At 42.7% G+C, this 18,504-nt stretch overlaps 1 protein-coding gene across 2 annotated transcripts in view; it reads left to right on the top strand.

Annotated features, from left to right (window-relative positions):
• Positions 1 to 14,343, top strand: part of SH3PXD2A (SH3 and PX domains 2A) — a 267,687-nt gene extending 253,344 nt beyond the window's left edge. For both annotated transcript variants that reach the window (XM_075154979.1, XM_075154980.1), the window contains 5 exons: positions 1,313 to 1,430; positions 6,959 to 7,293; positions 8,162 to 8,211; positions 10,380 to 10,499; positions 10,630 to 14,343. In XM_075154979.1, the coding sequence (XP_075011080.1) occupies positions 1,313 to 1,430; positions 6,959 to 7,293; positions 8,162 to 8,211; positions 10,380 to 10,499; positions 10,630 to 12,525 (2,519 nt within the window). In that variant the 3' untranslated portion in view covers positions 12,526 to 14,343. The remainder of the gene's footprint in view (positions 1 to 1,312; positions 1,431 to 6,958; positions 7,294 to 8,161; positions 8,212 to 10,379; positions 10,500 to 10,629) is intronic.
• Positions 14,344 to 18,504: the final 4,161 nt, after the last annotated feature.

The following is an 18,504-nucleotide window of genomic DNA, read 5'->3' as shown; positions in this document are numbered from 1 at the left end:
AGAGTGTTTGCCTTAAGCTGCTGCAACCTTTTCATAGCTCCTTTGTTTTGCAGTGATCAGGAACTCTGGATTCACTTAATTTCCTGCCTGTTCCTGTGCACTGACAACCCTCTATTTGTTCCTGGCCGTGCCTCGTTGCGATTGCCAGTAGAAAGTGCTAGGAAGGCCAGTTGGGGTGCGCTTTATTGCTTGCCTTCCCTGCCTTTGATCTAGCTACAGAAACTCATGCTGTTACATGCACTGTAGCTTGGGTTCAGGGTAGGGGTTTGGTAACACTTTCCGTGTCTGCCGCTGCAGAGCAAGGCTGGTAGATCAAGTTTTCAATGCCAGTTGTAATTTTTTTAAGCTAAGGGAGGAAAAGGTTGACTTTGAATGTGATGGAAATGCTAATGTAAATGACTCCTGGTGGGTGGAGGAAGATGCTGAGAAAGTGTCTGTTCTGCTCTGCTCATTGGCTTGCTCTCAGCAAGTCTGCTCACCTCTCCCGGCCGGGAAGGGGATTGCCGATGATGAATAGGGATGCTAAGTTTTTGGCTCAAACACCATATTTGAAATCTAGCCTGTGCTTTTGAAATACGTGTCTTAAGCTCTGGCCCTCCTTTTCCACTGTCACCCATGTATTTCTCTGGAATGAGGTCTAGTAGAAGTATGTTTGCGAAACACTTCACAACCCATGAATGCAAGATGCTGTATGGTCTCCTGTCAAATGCAAAACCCTCACATTCTTTTGTCACTTTTTTTAATGTTGTTTCAAGCTTGTTGCTGTAGACCCACACTGTTCAAGAGGTGCAAGGAGAGCAGTGTGATGGGCCAGCCCCGCTGAGTTGGGGAGGATCGGTCCCTCTCAGGGTGCAAGGCTCGGGTTTCAGTAACACAATGCTTCGTGCAGCCATGTGCGTGTTCAAAAGAGCCAACTGGCTGGAGCTCCCGCGGTGACGCTTGGCTGATTTGGCAGCCGGGTTGATTCTGTCAAGTTACAGTATAGGAGTTAAGTCCAGCTTCAAATCCTCTCCCTTACCCGCTCGAGGAACTTGCAGGGGGATGGGGGCGGGAAGAAGGGGGGAAGCTCTCTAGGGACTTTGTGTCATTATTGGCATGGAAACACTTTGTGATTATCAGCAGCGGGGTAGTGGCAAGGGGCTGATTATCTATCATGTCGTCAGCGTAAATAATCAGTGGGCCCCTGAGCAGGGCTCCGCCTTTTGTAATGGCTCCACGTAATCACTGCATAACAGTTTAAAAGCAAGCAGAACAGAAAAACAGCTGGACTAATTCTGACCCTAACTGATGTTGCCTTTTCTCCCCTCACTAGAAGAGAAATATGTCACTATCCAACCGTACGCCAGCCAGGGGAAGGATGAGATTGGGTTCGAAAAAGGGGTCACCGTGGAGGTCATCCAAAAGAACCTGGAAGGATGGTGGTACATAAGGTAAAGAAACTGTGCAGCCAGATTGCTGCAGAACCTGTAACAATGAGCTTTTCTGATCATTCACTTAATGTTAGCATTTAAATAATTCTGTAGCTGGGCAAGGAAGCCCAAATTCTTCATAATGGCTCTTGAAGAAATGTAAAGAAAAGGCTGAGACAATACAATGGTGATTAAAGTAACACTACAGCGTCTGCAAAAGCTGTAGACCATTCCAGTGGGGAAATTCCTGAACTTGTAGATTTTTTTTTTTCTTCCTTCAAGTTAAAAGCCCATATCTGAGCTAAGATCTGTGAGACCTAACAAGGCTTTCTGTTGTAATTTTAATGTGTTTTCAGTATAAAAGTTATTCTGCAACATGTTCAAATCTATTTATAGCAATGCTGAAAGGGCGACTGTGATCTCCTGAGCTGTTTGGGGCAGGTAGTGCTATTTTCAGGGATATAAGAGATCAGTTTACTGGCTATAGCCCTTTTCCAAACTTATTGATAGTTTCAAATAATTTGCCTGATTTCTGCCTGTCCACATTAGATACTCCTAATGTAGAGGGACTGGATTCCAAGGGCAGGTGAAGTTATCATTGTGTATCAAACTTTGTTACGTATTTGAAACAGCAGTCATAGAGGAGACTTGTGACTTAAAAATCCCCTTTTTAAATGCTTATAGGGAGAATGTATAGATATGTCTCAGATAGTGATATAAGGTGTCAGGATGAGTACTTAATGAGAGCTTTCTCCATTTAGGTTCACACAGCACTTAGGTTTTATTGTTCTTTCATGATTCTGCACCTTGTTTTGTATCTGTATGTGAATCCAGCAGTGCTGTGACATCCCATTTCTCTTTAAACAAGATGTGATACAACAGGTAGCTTAAAAACCTCTTGGGCAGTGCAAAACATCTCATCTAGTCATCTTTTTCCATTCAGCCGGTAATTATAGTGATTATTTTTTCCCCTTTCCCTCCCCAAGCCATAACTTGCTTTTGTTTGAATTCTGTTTGATTTATCAGCTATGAATGAGGACTATGAAAATGCTGACTGAAGCAATGTTGTTGTTTTTCCTGATGTCCCTTACTTAGAAAACTGATTCCCCGCCCCCCCCTTCCCCCCCTGCCCCTTCTGTCTAATGCTCCCATAGAGGGAATAGGTTAATAAAGATAGCAGTGGAGCCAGGAAGGCACTCCAGATAGGAGAAACTCAAAAATGCCTGGGTTTGGTCAGGTCACGTTTTTTTCCCCTTTAATCAGTCACAGAAGTGGAATCCAAAGTTGCAGATAGAGGAATCAAGAGCAGATAGGTTTTCTGAGGGGAGAAACACTGCAAGACATCTTTAGTTTATTTTGGTATTCTCCTTCTGAAATGCAGCCTTATTAGTACTGTAGGTTCCCCTTTGCCATATTAACAGTGCTACAAAAAGCAGAATTTCTTTTTTTCCCTTTTCCTCACACATTCCTTTGGGCCAACCCAAAACACACGTTTTTTAGCAGAAGTGTGTTCTGGTGGACAGTGACACTTGCTGCAGTGGCTTAAGTGGCTCCTTCATGGTGATCTGCTGGAAGGACAGTGGATGCCCCAGCCACCCCATCGTAGTTGGGGAATGCAGCATGCCCTTGAATTTTTTGTAAGAGGCATTTTGAGTTGAGCAACTCCTCTTCTTGTTGAAAGGTGGGTTAGGTGCTCCCTATATGTGTGTGACAAGTGTCTTGGGTGTTAGCCATCATCCTCTCTGCTGCTCTGGAGCACTACGCTGCAGTCTTGCTGGAGGATTAAACTGCTCTTAGAAACAGGTATTTTTTTTTTTCCTATGGGCAACACTTTTGGAAATGTTGATGTAGTGATCCATCCCTGCAAGCTGGTCCTTTGCAGCCTGGGTAGCTGATCTCCAACTTCTTGTGCTGTTTGTTAGACTTAAACTGCTCTGAATACTGTTAGGTACCACTCAGAAAGGGATTCCTCTTCTGCGGAAATACACTTTTCTGAATATTGAGTGCCTTAAAAGGAGCAACTTGTTCTCCTGCAGTGAGTGTGAGGGGAGAGGGTGCAGGAAGAGGCTGCAGTTGAATCCTGCTGCCTTGTTGTCTGCTGGGCTGGGTAACAGACTGAACACACACATCAATGTGTAGAAATAAAAACAAATACAGCAGCTTGCAAATGCAACCCACCTTAAAGACATTAACTTGTTCCACCTTAAATATGTAATTTCCCCAAATTCCTGGCCATGTGCTGATCCTCATTTCCTGTCCTTTTTTTTTTTCCCCTTTTCTTTTCTTTTTCTTTTTTTTTTTTTTTCCCTCCCTAGTTTGCTTCCCTCTGGAGTAATTCCAGTGCTCTGGAGCTGGAAAGCAGATGTGACTCTCAGACTCAGACTCACAGAGGCACTTCTGACTTTTTTTAACATTCCTATGGTTTGAATCTATTTTTTTCCTTCATGTCATATAAACAGGGAGGGCTTTGGAATCACCGAGGAACCAAATCACTGCACCTAATTCTGCAATCCTCCCAATTAATGCTGTAGAAGCTAGAGACAATATTTGTCTTCCTTTATTTTGCCCTGTGTGCATTATGTATTTTTTAAAAAATCATTGGGACTCTAGAGAAAAAGAGAGGCTCTGACCTGGAGTCCTTCTTACTGTTCTACAGAGTTCAGTGAATCTGTGTGCTTCCCAGTATGATCGTAGCTGGCATTAGGATCCACTATTTAGATCTTAATTTGTATCAGTTAGTGTCACCTGGAGGTAATCTCAAGGTGCCCAAGTGGATTGCAGGCCAAGTAAGTAGCAATATGCTAAGTAAAGCTTTTGTTATTTGCCTGTGTCTTTATTTTGTGGTTCGTTCTGAGCCTCAGCCCATGTGAATGCAGTGTAGTTGGGAGGTGTTAGCAGCACTGAAATAAGGAGGAATCTAGGATGGGGTTTGAGATGTCTCCAGTGAGTTGTGAATATAAATGGAGGAAGGATACTAGTGATTCAACTCCTAGATGTAAAATGAAGATCGTTACCAGTTCAGGACTTCTCTGAAGCTGATCAGCAGTTGCCTTAGTTCTTTCAACTATAAAACGGGGAGATCAAGTAGTTTTCTAAGGTGATGTTTGCAAAGGGCTTTGAGATTACCAAATTCAAGGACTGAGGTGAAAAATGTGAGCGTATTTGACTTACTTAAGTAGCTTTTATTTGTGATGTTGCACAAATAAACTGGCAGTTGCTGGCAACTACTGCGCAGCATTAACCTCAGGTTGAATTTACTAACTCACAGGAAGAAATAACCAGCAACAGCCTCTCTACTGAGGGTATGTTGCCCAGAGTTATTAACTGTCCAGCTATTGCTGCTACTATTCATTGGGAGAAACTATGTGAGATCAGAGGTGTCTGAAGCAGCAGGGTTATATGGGCTGATCCAAATACGAACAGTTGGCAGGAGAACTAACAAGCCAGTACAGAACCTGCCTGTGGGTGCCTTTCTGATCTTAAGCATGTTAAGTCTCCCACAAACTAAGATGGATGTAAACTGTTTTTTCTTGCTGATTTTGCACAATCAGGCTCTGTTGAAAGTAACCTTTGGAACTGGAGTGCTCAGTGCATTGGCCAATGTGGCTTTCTCACAGACAAAAACCTTTACATCTCCAGATCATGTAAAGTTATAAATGTCCTTTAAAAAAAACTTCCCTGATGCACAGGCAGCAGAAAGCTCTGCAAAAGGGCCGTTTACTGCAAAAGGGGATGAAGCCAGAAGTCTTCAGGGCTGGAAAATGGCACTGAGAGATGCCTTGCTACAACAGGGGACGTGGCATATATTAACGCCTGTTTCTCTTTTCTTTTTTTTGGCTTGGTTTGAGGCTTATCAGAAAAGCCTCAAAGGGGGCAGGATTGAATAGACTCAAATTGCATCTTGACATAGTATCAATGGCTGGATGCTGTGTACCTGTTGGAAGTCAAATCAAGTCATTGCCATTGTGCTACTTCTTGTTAGTAGTCCATGTGGCAAACAAAGCTTAGAGCTGTTGGGATGCTTTGACACCAGAATCTTTGGAAAAACTTGCTGCTAAACTCTCTGAGCGGGGGAGATCCCGTATCTTTGCCTTCATTTGTGACAGAAGGCAGGTATGTAGGGAGAGGCAGCATGTCTAGTGTCCTGGCTGATCTAGATGGGAGCAATTGTATTTGCTTTTGTACAGGAAGAGTAATGAAGAAGTCTAAGGAAGCAAACCTACACTGCATTTTCCTATTCTTCCCATAAAGTCCCAGCGCCACTCTTCAGTGTCTGATTGTGATGAATGAGCCCAGGGTGTGCCCTGGTGCAGAAATCTCAGCACAAACCTCAGAATACAAGTGTTGGCATGACAAAGTTGCTCATCTGCCAGGGAGTGACTTGCTGATATTCCCCCCCCCCGCCCTCCCCCCCAGCTCCTTCTTCTGCTTTCTGCTGTCTAATGAGTCTCCATTTTCATTAAAGAGCCTTATAGTCCTACTGTTTTAACTTTTGTATTTCCTGCAGATTTCCTGAGCACCAGAATTTTAATGGTGCCTGCTTTCCCACTTACAGTTCAAGCGCCTGCTTTGGGTATCTTGAGAGATTAAAGAGAGAAGGGTTTCAGTGACTCACTCTGTAGCCAGTTAGGGTTTCATTAGGGAAAGCAGAGTTCATCCACGTGGTCCTCCCTGGAGTCTGACTGTAATCTGAAATCCCTGCTGAGGTGTTAGGAATGGCAGGAGTTAGAAAAACCATCTTCCCAAAAGCCCAGTTGTGGAAGAATGACTTCAGTTTGAAGTGTAGCATGAGCAGCTCAGGCTGGTGTTCCGGGAACACATACTGGATTCAGGTGTCTATTCGAATTTCCCAGTTTATTTCTTCAAATAGCCCCTAGCTTGTTCAGGAAAATGAGTCTCCATCAAAGCCATTTTTCCGTAGTCAAATTGTTTCTTGACCTTGCAGTGCTAAAGGAAGCTGCAGTAGTTTAAGAGTCCCATATTCTCCATAAGAGAAGCTGATCATACAGGACTGGGAGTTATGGGAGGAGGGGCAGTGTTTGTTATAATTGCCAGGGGGAAGGCTTGCACAAGGGCCTTATAAGCTGCAAATGTAGGGGCTCTGTACTGGGCTCTGTACACCCTTATTTTAGCCCTTTTCCATTTTGAGTTGCCACTAGGAAGTATTAAAACTATTAAAATATTTTACTTGCTAGTTTGCTTTTTTTGCTGTATGGGAAAATACTGAGTTTGCCGAGTACTGTCTAAGCGTGGCATAAAACAAGTTGGTGAAGCCCTTTGCCTTGTGGGTAACTGTATTTCTTACCCAGAAAGACTCCTTCCTTAGGATGATTAGTGGCTCTTAACAGCAGTCCACAGTTCACTGCTAGCTCAGCTGACTTTGAGATGTCTAATCAATAGGTAATAAAAGAATAGAGACCACAAAAGCTTATCGAAGAACCGCAAATTTTGTTTTATGTTACCATCCATCACTTTTGCCTTAGCTATTATACCTGAAATGCATGAGAAGGCTGTGTTTGATGTGATGATGTTTCCTTTTGCGTCTGCAGGTATCTAGGCAAAGAGGGCTGGGCCCCAGCTTCGTATCTGAAGAAGGCTAAAGATGATCTTCCATCTAGGAAAAAGAACTTAACTGGGCCAGTGGAAATCATAGGAAACATCATGGAGATCAGTAACCTGCTGAACAAGAAATCATCCACTGACAAGGAAACTCAAGCAGAAAACGAGACTGCAGAAACCCATATCACAAAGAAGGAAATCAGTTTGCCCATCCTGTGCAATGACTCTAATGGCAATGCCATGATGACTCCAGACAAGCAGGCTTCCAAACTGGCCCAGGGATCCCCAGCCATAGCAAGGATAGCACCACAAAGAGCTCAAATAAGTAAGACAGTAAAGTAGTCTGGGTTTCCACTGGCTTGCAATGAATTCTTGTTTTCTACCTTTCAGGGCTGGCATTGCCTGTCAGCTAAGGTCCCATGTGTCCTGGCCTTATAGCTGAGTCCACACGAGCAGATCTTTGCATTGTGTGTAGATTTGTAGGGACTCCAGGACATGGTCCTTCATTAGTAGTGATAAAATTTAACTTCACTTGATACAAGGGCTGGCTGGTTCTTCTTTATCTTGGCCTGTATGTGTTTACTTTTTTTTCTTTTTCCAAGCGAAGATTTTTTTCTTTTGAACACTCTAAAATGTGTCCCCCACCCCCAGTAATGCAGATCATGTGATGGTGTGTTAAAGTCAAGGAGACCACCTATGTCTTCTCTTGCATTTGTTCTGCTGGTTTCCTGGGGGCAAGTTGCTATAATGTTTTTACTACTTCATCTGCAAAATGCAGATGCTAACACTAGTCTATGCAAGGAATGGCAAGATACTATAATAGAGGACAGTGTGAGTGTTATTAATTTAGTGGATTATTTTTACTGCTGGGGGGAAAACTAGGTATTAGGCCAATTCTTTGCTGGCCAATCTCCAATGGAGCTGGTCAGTTCCAGCAGAAAATGCAATCCACTACTTTCTGGCAGTGATTTCCTCTTAAATTTGCTGGCTTAGCTGAGATGAATAGCTAAGCTACCTTGGTATTTCTAATATACCCTCATAGTTTCCTATCTTGTTTCATAGAGATGCCTTAAATATTGCAAATACTGACTTCTGATATTCTCAAACTGTGTAACGACAGAGAGCTGCTGAAAAAAGTGTTCAACAGTACTTACAAAGTTAAATAAACTCTCCCTTTTCCTGTTCCTGCTCAGGTTCTCCAAATCTACGAACAAGGCCGCCCCCACGAAGAGAATCCAGTCTGGTTTGTATTGGTTTATGGTATATGTTAGCAGTGGGGTAGGTGTGCAGGTGCTTTATGAGTCTTTCTACAGCTGTCCAAGGTGTAGGGGTTATCTGAGAGATCCTTTATTTGCATGCCTGTTCATTTTATTGTTTAAGTATTGAGCAGACCTCTGGACATCCTAATGTTAATTGGGGATTTCTGTTTTTCAAAATGTTGCCCCAACTAAGCAGATATTGAACTGAAGGGAGAACATCCTAAAGCTACTATGTTCTGTGCATAAGCATTAAAGCCAGTTTGGCTGACACAGAAAGTTTAAAGTTCCTCTGGGTGTCTTTAGCCCAGACTGGATCTTTTGACCTTCTCTTGTCTTTAACAACGGGGAATTTCTACCCTCCTTCCATTGCTACCATCTTTGAGGTGGCTAAGCTTCACTCTTGTGTATTTTTGAAGTAACTTGGGATCTTATGGAAGGATGTGTGCTACAGGAATGATACCTCCTATGAATGTTTATCCTCAAAGCTAGAATTCTGGAAGTTTGGACCAATTTGAGATTAGGACTGTCATCTTCAGATAGGAACTACTCAGTAGTCTATTTGCACAAAAGTCATGCTAATAGCTTGTTTATAACTAGGCAATACATAGTGTTTAATCTTTGCTGTACCCTTTATGAGCAGTATGTGACTTGTCATTTTTCTGTGTCATCTGACATGCTTCTTAACAAACTAGATGAATAGCATATTAGCATTTTCTTCCTATTTCTCTTTGCATTATTTTCAATTAGACTTTGTTTTGGCATGACTACTACACTTAATCCCATGCTAAAAATAACAATGATAATATATGTGAAACCCTGAACATGTCTGCTGTTTCCAATTATCTTCATTTAATCCAAACCATCCTATTATCTGAAGGCATTTTATTATGCTGCACTTCTGCTATATTTCAGCATTAATAGTGCAGAAACATCCAATTATAACAGTTAGACATGGTTCCTAAGGTGCAGAGATGCATTCTCTGTGAAATGCCACATGCTGTGTGTGATGAAACATGGACTGTTAGTTACAACGAGGATATCTTAGAAATGGAAGAGCGTGTGAATAAAGCACAGTATGCAATTTGCCTTTCTTCCATTAATGGCTTAAGATCGTTTTGTGTCTTTGGCTGTCCTGTGTCTGTCTGTGGCAGGTCTGACCTGTGTTCAAGAGATCCTGACATACTGCAGTTCTTGTGTTAGAACCATGAGCAGTGAAATGCAGAAGCTGTGAAGCTTCACCATCATCTAGTCATTCTGTAGATGAGCAATGTGCTAATCTGAAAAGCTTTCGATATTGAAATTCTTGAAAGGACTTTTAATCCATTTATCACCTTAAAAATAATTGTAACAAACTCTAAATTATGACAGCTTAATGTAAAGGCACTTAGCTTTTAGAGGAGTCTGGTATGCTGCCAGAATGGCTGTAAATAGCAGTGTCCTGCTTCTCGTGGATCCTCTATGCAATTTAAATGCAGTTTGTGTTGGGATTGAGTAGAGGTTCTGGGTCTCTGTTACAGGGAGGAACTGGAATCTTTTGATCCTGTAGTAAAGTCCTTCCTTTCTCCTATCACTTCAGCTGAGCAAAGCTCTTCATAGGGTTCTATGATATAATCCTTGTTTCTTGCTACAACAGATGCCTATTAGCTAATATCACTATTTCAGATTGTTTAAAAATCCAGCAGCAAATAAAGAGCAATAATTCATTAGGATTACATTTTAAGGTAGTATATTTGATGATAGGTAGAATCTATTACGGGCCTGTTGCAATGCAATTTTCTGCAGTTGTGGCAAGCCATCCAGAACTGAGTCTTTCTGAACAAAATCTCAGAGTAAACAGGCTGTTCTTGCTGTGGCTGGAATGGCAGCTCGTGCTTTATGGCCCATCAGTAAAATGTTTTACTGTTCAGATAAAGATTATCACAGTTTTCATAGCTGGTGAAGGTGGCATGAATAGTGCGTATTTTGAAAGGCTTTTCTCTTGTGGCCTATCTCAATACATCAGCTTCCACTCTGGAGAACTGGGAAGTTATCATTAGGAAGTAGCACAGGAAGAAGGAAGAATTTTAGTGAATAAAGGCAAATATTTTTTCATACTGCTTCTCAGCCCACTGTTTCTTTGATTTAATTGAACAAAATTTCCTATTTGCCATAGGGTTTTCAGTTGCCCAAACCACCAGAACCACCCTCTGTGGAAGTGGAATACTACACCATTGCAGAGTTCCAGTCATGTATCTCTGATGGCATAAGCTTTCGTGGAGGACAAAAAGCAGAGGTGAGCCTTACAGTGCAGCTGGAAAAATTGAAATATTTGGCTATTGCAAGGGACTGGATTGAAAGGGGAGGAGTGGAAAGCAATTGGTTGAGATTTTTGTCTTAGTAACATGTTCCTTGTCATCTCCTAGGTTATAGAAAAGAATTCTGGTGGCTGGTGGTATGTGCAGATTGGAGAGAAGGAAGGATGGGCTCCAGCATCTTACATTGACAAGAGGAAGAAGCCAAATTTAAACAGAAGAACCAGTACTTTAACCCGGCCAAAAGTTCCTCCCCCAGCACCTCCCAGTAAACCAAAAGACTCTGAAGAAGGAACAACTCCTGGAACAGTTTCTTCAGGAGATACCCAGGACTCTCCCCACAAGCTGAAATACGAAGAACCTGAGTATGATGTACCTGCCTTTGGCTTTGACTCAGAGTGTGAAGTGAGTGAAAGTCATCGTGAAGAGGGCACTCCTGAAAAACGACTGTTTCAGCCCCTCAAGCCCTCTCCCGTGTCATCAATTCAGAAAGCAAAGTTCAAAGTAGGAGAGTCTTCAGAAGATGTTGCTCACGAAGAAGAGACCATCTATGAGAATGAGGGATTCAGGCGTTACGTGGAAGATGCTTTGTCCAATAAGGAATCTAGTGGAGACTCCGATTCTCAGAAAAGCTCCTCTCTCTCCTTGATCCGAAGGAATTCTCCATGTTCCAGCTCTCCTAAATCATCACTTGTAAAGCTCAAGACGGACAAAAACATCCAGCCCGATCTTGGAAAATGTCACTATTCCAGGAGCGAGGAGACAAAACCAAGGTCAGCTTCAGATGTTGGCTTACGTAGCATGCCAAGAACAGGCATGAAGAAAGAGCCTGGGCAGAGTCCTTCCATTAGAGCAAAGCCAATCGTTAGGCCCAAACCCTTCCTGAACAAGGCAGACTCTCAGAGCCAAGAAAAGATGGATATCAGCACTTTAAGGCGTCAGCTGAGGCCAACTGGGCAACTCAGAGGTGGACTTAAAGGTTCAAAAAGTGAAGAGTCTGAGAGCCCCCCGCGCACAGCTTCTGAGAACCAAGACGATCCTGTTAGGAGGAGCTCGGCTGATCTCATTACAGCTCCTTCCCGTGGCATTTTCTGCTCCAGCCACCCAGCCAAAACGGAGCAAGAAAATGACTCCAGGTGTTTCTATGTGACCACTGACTCATACCAAAAGGTACAGGATTCTGAAATTTGCTTCCCAGCAGGAGTAGAAGTGGAAGTGCTGGAAAAGCAAGCCAGCGGATGGTGGTACCTGAAATATGGAGACATGGAAGGCTGGGCTCCTTCCCATTATTTGGCTCTCCCTGATAACCAGCGAGAAACCACATCAGCAGAGACTGATGCCTCATTTGCCAGGAACAGGAGAAATGAAAACAAGTCGAACAGTTTAGAGAAAATAGAGAAGAGGGTTCAGGCTTTGAACACCATCAACCAGAGCAAACGTGCAACACCACCCATCCCAAGCAAACCTCCTGGTGGTTTTTCAAAACCGTCAGGGCCAGTCAAGATGAGGAACGGTGTGAGGCAACTTGCCGTCCGGCCACAGTCAGTGTTTGTGTCTCCACCACCAAAGGATAACAACCTGTCATGCTCTTTGCGCAGAAATGAGTCTTTAACAACTACAGATCATCTTAGGACCGTCCGTCGGAATTCCTCCTTCAGCAATGCATGGTCACAGCCTGGTGACGCAAAGGGAAAGCAACCTGAGCGGTCAGGTACAGAGGGCTTGGAGACCACCTCCAACCTCCCTACCCAGAGGAATGGGATTCCTGTGTCCACAGTCAGGCCAAAGCCCATTGAGAAATCCCAGTTCATCCACAACAATCTCAAGGACATCTATGTTTCCATTGCAGACTATGAAGGGGATGAGGAGACTGCAGGGTTTCAGGAAGGTGTCTGCATGGAGGTCCTCGAAAGGAACCCAAATGGCTGGTGGTACTGCCAGATCATGAATGGTGTGAAGCCATTCAAAGGCTGGGTGCCCTCAAATTATTTGGAGAAAAAGAACTAATATTGCAATATCTTTAACCTCCCTAATTTATACTGTTCCTGCTGTGTACATGTGGAAAAAACAATTGCTACACAAAAAGACGTTTCCCTGTGCTCCAGTTTGTACAAAGGGACAAAGGAGTCTATGCTGAGGACAAATCTGCTGTGTTCTGGAGAGGTTTGTGGGGTTAACGTGTCGTAAGCAACTATGAGGAAGATGCAGCATAGTCAAATGCCTTTTTGTGAAGTTGTTAATAATCTTGTATGTGTAACAGGGTATGACATCCCATCTTTCCCATTATTGATAGGAAACCCAATGTGTGCCTTCTGTGAGAGAGAAATACACATGCATCTACTTGGGGAGTTTTGTGCCAAACACTGTTTTACAATCTTGGCTCCCTTTCTCCTCATTCTTGTTTGTACATGGAATACCCAAGAGTTTTGGATGTGTTTCCACAACTTACAGTGAGAAGCGAATGGAAGTTTCTGAAACACAGAGGGACTCTAATCCTTTGGAGATGTTCACTTTTTTCTTACTGTTCTCAACAGTTGGTTGGTCTAGAGTTGGAGCCTTTTCATCATGGAGAGATTTGGTCTCTGACTTCAGCTGTGTTCTATTGTTACTGCTAACTCACCGGAAAAGGCAATCAGGTGGTGTGGGTTGGGGGCTTTTTTGTTTCCTTTCGTTCTGTCTTGTTCTTTGAGTTGGGATTTCAGGTGTTCTAGGGCAGCAATGCCTACTGGTGCTTGTGAAAACAAATCTACAAACCCCATGCTTAAGCACGTCGATTACTTTGTAGGCTCCGTATTTAGTTCTGTGCCTGACTCCTGCCAGGTGATCCTGGTTGATTCTCTTCCCAGAGTTGGGTTTCTCAAAACTTGTCATAATATCAAAATGTACAAAGGTCCCTGAAAACACTAAAGACAAAGCTGTCAAATGTGTTACTTCTGTTTTTGCGATCTGGTCCAAATCCAAGCGTGCTGACTGTTGGCAGGGCCCACCAAGGTATTAGTTAGAAATAGCTGTAACCTTCTGCAACATCAGTGTTTACGAGGGGGGAAAAAAAGCCATCAAACTCAGTCTGCACATCCTTAATTTGTATATTTTGGGGAATTATTTTTCTGTGTTTTGTTTTCGTCTTTTCTGTGCATTCTGGGTTTACTTTTTTTTGTCTTTTTTTACCATTAGAGAGTTAAAACTGAAGCAGGAGCCAAATATGTGTTTCTGTTCCCCCTTGAATCCAAAAAGTACATTTGTACTGGAAAGTGTGCATGGGCTTCTCAGGCTCAGAGATTTAATATCAAAGCAATTAGGTCTACAGTGCATCTAACCAGGAAACTGCCTTTTCTAATTCCATTTCTGTTTGCCTTTCTTAACTCATGCTTTGAAACGTGGCACACAGTGAGGATAGTGGGGTGGAAAATGGAAGAGGCATCCATTGGAAAAGGCTAGGAATATGGCGGTATTCGTGAGGTAGCCAACTCTTGTACTGTAAACATCATTGGCTAAATCCCTACTGTAGTCGAGGAAGTCATGCCTTTTTTTTTTTTTCTTAAATGGCCTTGTTAATCACTCAAGATCAATATATAGTTCCTTCAAATAATAGGCAGCATTGTAAATCTGTTTTAAGGGGGAGGGGGCAGACCATATCACTGCTGGTTTACACAAAATGATACATGCCCTTTTTTCCACCAGAGTTTCATACTGGCTTGGCTTGGAAGGTAAAGGTTATAAAGACTTTAAAATAGCTGGGATCAAGGGACTGAGTAAAATAGCACAATAATATCGTGTGTTTCTGGGGATGTTTCTCTGCCAAAAAGAAATTACACAATTTATATGTTGGTCTTGTCTTTTTTTTTTTTCCTGGTTTGGGGTTTTTATTAATTTCCATGGTAACATTGAGAGTTGCCTACAGCTAACCTGACTGATGTCCTTTTGGTAGCTGGAACAACATCCAGGTGCCACAACTGGCTATGAACAGTGCTGTGGTTCAAGCAGCTCTCTACATCCAAATGGGGAGGGAGGCTGTTTGGTTGGGATCCCTTTAAATTGTGGTGGCAGGAGAAGGAGGCGTATCTGCACAACAGCTCGGATCAGTGTGCAGCATCCTCTGTGTACCTTAACGTCTTGCCATATAATATATATGTATATATCCAGTTAGCTACATCTTACTGGATGTGTATCTGAGGCATTGTGGCCCTGTCTCTCATACTTCTCCCCATTTTTAGTTGTACTAATATGGTAGCAGCCATTAAAGACTGCTGGAGCTGTTGTGAGATTATAATAGAAGTATTATATTCTTCTGCTGGACAGTATTAAATAGAGCAATACATAGAGTTATCTGCTAGATTGCAGTACTAATAGTAGTGACTTAGTGACTCGTATTAATGTTATGATTTATTTTAACAATAATGATGCGGAAGTGGTTCATTATTTTGAATTAATGCACTTTAACAATAAAAGAAACCAAAATGGAAGCCAATGCAGAGAACTAAGTGCATTATTTAAAGGTGCAGTATATAATTATCATTTTCTTGAAGCACATATTTATTAAGAATTAACTTATTATTTAAAATATTCTAAAGTTTTGTTTAAAGACATTCCCACTAGGTCATCTCTTTGGGGGGATGTAAAAGCACAGCTCCCAGATCTTCTGCATTGAGCCACTGAATTCTCTGAGTACGGTGCGGCATGATGTGAGCCCTTACCCATGAAGAGGAAAGCAGCACGCAGACGGCAGAACCCGGACTAGTGCAAACGTTCGCACTTGCATCAGCAAAGCCGAGCCCAGAGCACCTCTGAACTGCAGGAGTCCTTGCAGGGTTTGGAGTGGCAGAGCCGTTCTTGGCAGACAGTTGTGGTGCCTGGCTGCTGTGTGCCTTGCGTGAGGCTGGTCCCCGGTGGATGCGGGCTCGCCACGAGGCTCAGGTTAGTGTGATGGCTTCAGGATCTGCCTGTGAAACGCGGGCCAGCTCTGTAACAGACGTCAGTCTGTCCCACAGCTCCCTCTCCACCTTGCTGGCTCGCTTCTCTGGCTCTGGCTTTTGCAGGGAGGTGGTTTGCCGAGCTCCAAGCGGTGCCAGGGATGACACAGAGTGAGGGTGCCTGCAGCACTGCCAGGGTTTTCTCAAGCAGCAGCCCAGTGTCCCATGGCTCAGTTGCTCCTTTATCCCATCTCAAAGGCTTCACGGCCCCCTGAGGGGAGGCCAGAGCCTGTAGATGGGCTGCAAAGCCACGCTCCTGGCTTCCCTCCTCCCTCTGCCCCCACCTGCACCAGCAAAAAGTATGGGGTGCAAATGACCTACTTGATGCTAGAAATGAATGTGGGCCACCGCCTGGCATGGTGGGAAAGCTTCGGTTTGGGCTTCCCTTTATTTGGTGGCTCTTTTGACTGCTTGTGTTTAAAAGGGCACTTTTAAAGCAAATACCACCCAATGCAGTTTTTCCCCCTCCCATCTTACCGTTGTCACAGCATCTGTCACTGATCTCTTTTTTTGATTCTTTCAACTGAGAGATATCAGGAAAAGAATTATTTTTTCCATCAGCGAGCAGCTAGTTTTGGTCAGCTCCACTGATACCTGAAATAGCAAGCCCTTTCCACTGTTAGCTGTGAAACAGAGTGAAAGGCCTTAAGCTAAATCAGAAAAGCTGACTGCAGGGCAGGAAAACTTGGCAAGGTGCCTCAGAGGACAGTGTAGTGCTAGAAGTGTTTTAGCTCTTTTCTAAAATGTTAATGTCGCCTTTAAGCTTTATTTACTAAATTTGTCAGAACTGACACTGGATCAAGAGCAATATTTAAATGTAACGTACACCTCAGTGAACGCTCAATGCAGAAATCAATAGTACTGTTTAAATTTCTCTTTTTCTGGTTTATTCTTGAACCAGATTGTTAAGAGGAAGAGCTCTGCAGGGCTTGGACAAAGCCATTTGCAGCTGAAGGGGGCCCTCCTCCGGGGGAAGAGGCAGCTGCTGTCACCACGTTGCTCTCGCCCGCTGTCCGTGCTTTCCAAAAAGTCTTGAATTTGGACCAGCAGAAAATCCAAACTCCAATGCCAGAGAACAAAATTTAAGAATGTGAAAATTGTGTCTTGCTGTATACTGCAACTTTAATAATAATGAGCACTTCTGAGTTCGTTATTGAGGTTTATATAATGCCTGAAAAGTTTAATTGCTGGTTTCCCATGTCTCCCTTTTCAAAATACTTCCTCATAACAGCAAGAGTAATACATTTGTGTTAGCAGCCCTTCCTTGGGGGAGGCAATTCCTTTTAATTGTTTTAGCTCTCACACCTTGCAATGGGTGGGTGTGGTCATATGTACCAGTCCTTTGCAAGACATGATGGGCGCATGCCGGGGTACTTAACTGATGAATTGACAGGAAGTTTTTAAATCGATGTGTACAATAATACAAATACACAATAATGAAGGATTGAAATTGGCTCACGGTTAGACTCTTAAAAATGGAATTTCACGTCTGCACGGGTATAGCTAAAAATGGATTTGGCCCTTGTGGATACACACCCCAAAGATTCCTTCCGTTATGATGCAATAAAGTTTGACGAAGGCATTATATAATTGTTTTCATCACTTTCAGATCTTAATGAATCGTATTTTATTGTAATATATATTCATTGCTTTCCTCAGTTAAAAAGAAAGTTACTGCTTTTATCTTACATGAAAAACAAGGGAATTTGATAAAGCATTCATTATTTTCATATTACTAGTATTAACAGAATAGAACTAGTACTATTTAATTTTAGATCTTCATAGCTAGCTTGTCAATAACTCATATTTTCCTGTGTTGTATCCTACTAATTTTTTTTATTTTTTCCCAAATACTCTGCATTCTTGAGGAAAAAAAAAATCCAATGAGTGGATAAGTGCAATATTCATAGAATAAACAGGCCCCTCATCCAGGACTTGGAGTGGAACGTGCAGTGTGAAATGTTTGCAATTCTCTATTCATGCACTCTTAGGGGAAGGGGAAATGCAGGGGAGGGGGCGGCTGGGTGAAAAGAGGACCCTTTGGTAGGTAGGGACTGATAGCTGGGATGGTTTGGGAATGGCTGCTTTTCATTAAAAAAGCATCACCTGTTACTGAAAGTATAAGGATTATGCAGCATGTTGCCAGGATTATGTATAGAAGGTGCATTAACATCCTTATCAATGCAGGACTTCTGAGCTATGCTTGAAACACTCTGTATGTCATCCATGCATGATACTGTCTTCTGGTATGTCTCTGCTGGTTACGTCCTCTGTTACGCTTCAGAATCGATGATAACTTCAGAAGGGAAAATACTTCTGCTGGTGCAGTCCCAAGTTTTGATACTGTATTGTTACCTGTATTTATTACAAGAGCTATGGGAATATTTTTACAGGTCCTCGTTTTTTTTCTTTCCTTATTGTTAACCTAAGGAAAAAAGTCCCCATTTTATCTGGGTTGGTTCTCACCTGCAGAATTTCACAGCTGATTTGGGTATTGATTTCATATTTCTTGGCTTGAAAGGCTGATCTCTCAGGTCCAAAATAAAGTTGGGCAGAAACTTTGCTCTTCAAAAGTCTTAAATTCTGTTTGAATGGAAGGAGAACTTCATCTGTCCAAAATAATGTGACTTCCAGGTAGCAGCAGAATCTACTACCTTTGAAAAACTGGAGTGTTTTTGTAAGACGCAAGAGAAATGTGAAAACCAGAGCATTTGATTGTCTGAGCTCCGGGAAGTACATCTCCTGTGGCTCAAGTTCATGTCCCTGGAGAGGGAGCGTACCTCAGCTTTCTGCTTAACTTTTGTCCTGCTGTTCTTAAGTTTGTCAAAAAGCCTTAATATTACCAGGACCTTGGCATTCAAACAGAAAAACTGAATTCTGCAGCTGTACTGACATAGTATCAATTACATGATTTTGGAAAACCTCTAATACTTTACAAATGAATCTGGTTTTGAGAAGCCAATTCTTTCATGTGCTCTTGTCTAAACTGGCAAGAAGTCCATGAGCATCAGTAGAG

The sequence above is a fragment of the Calonectris borealis genome, chromosome 7 (genome assembly GCF_964195595.1).
Source record: "Calonectris borealis chromosome 7, bCalBor7.hap1.2, whole genome shotgun sequence".
NCBI classification, from domain to species: domain Eukaryota; kingdom Metazoa; phylum Chordata; class Aves; order Procellariiformes; family Procellariidae; genus Calonectris; species Calonectris borealis.
The sequence above is the reverse complement of the archived record's forward strand: the minus strand, read 5'-3'. Positions and strand labels throughout refer to the sequence as shown.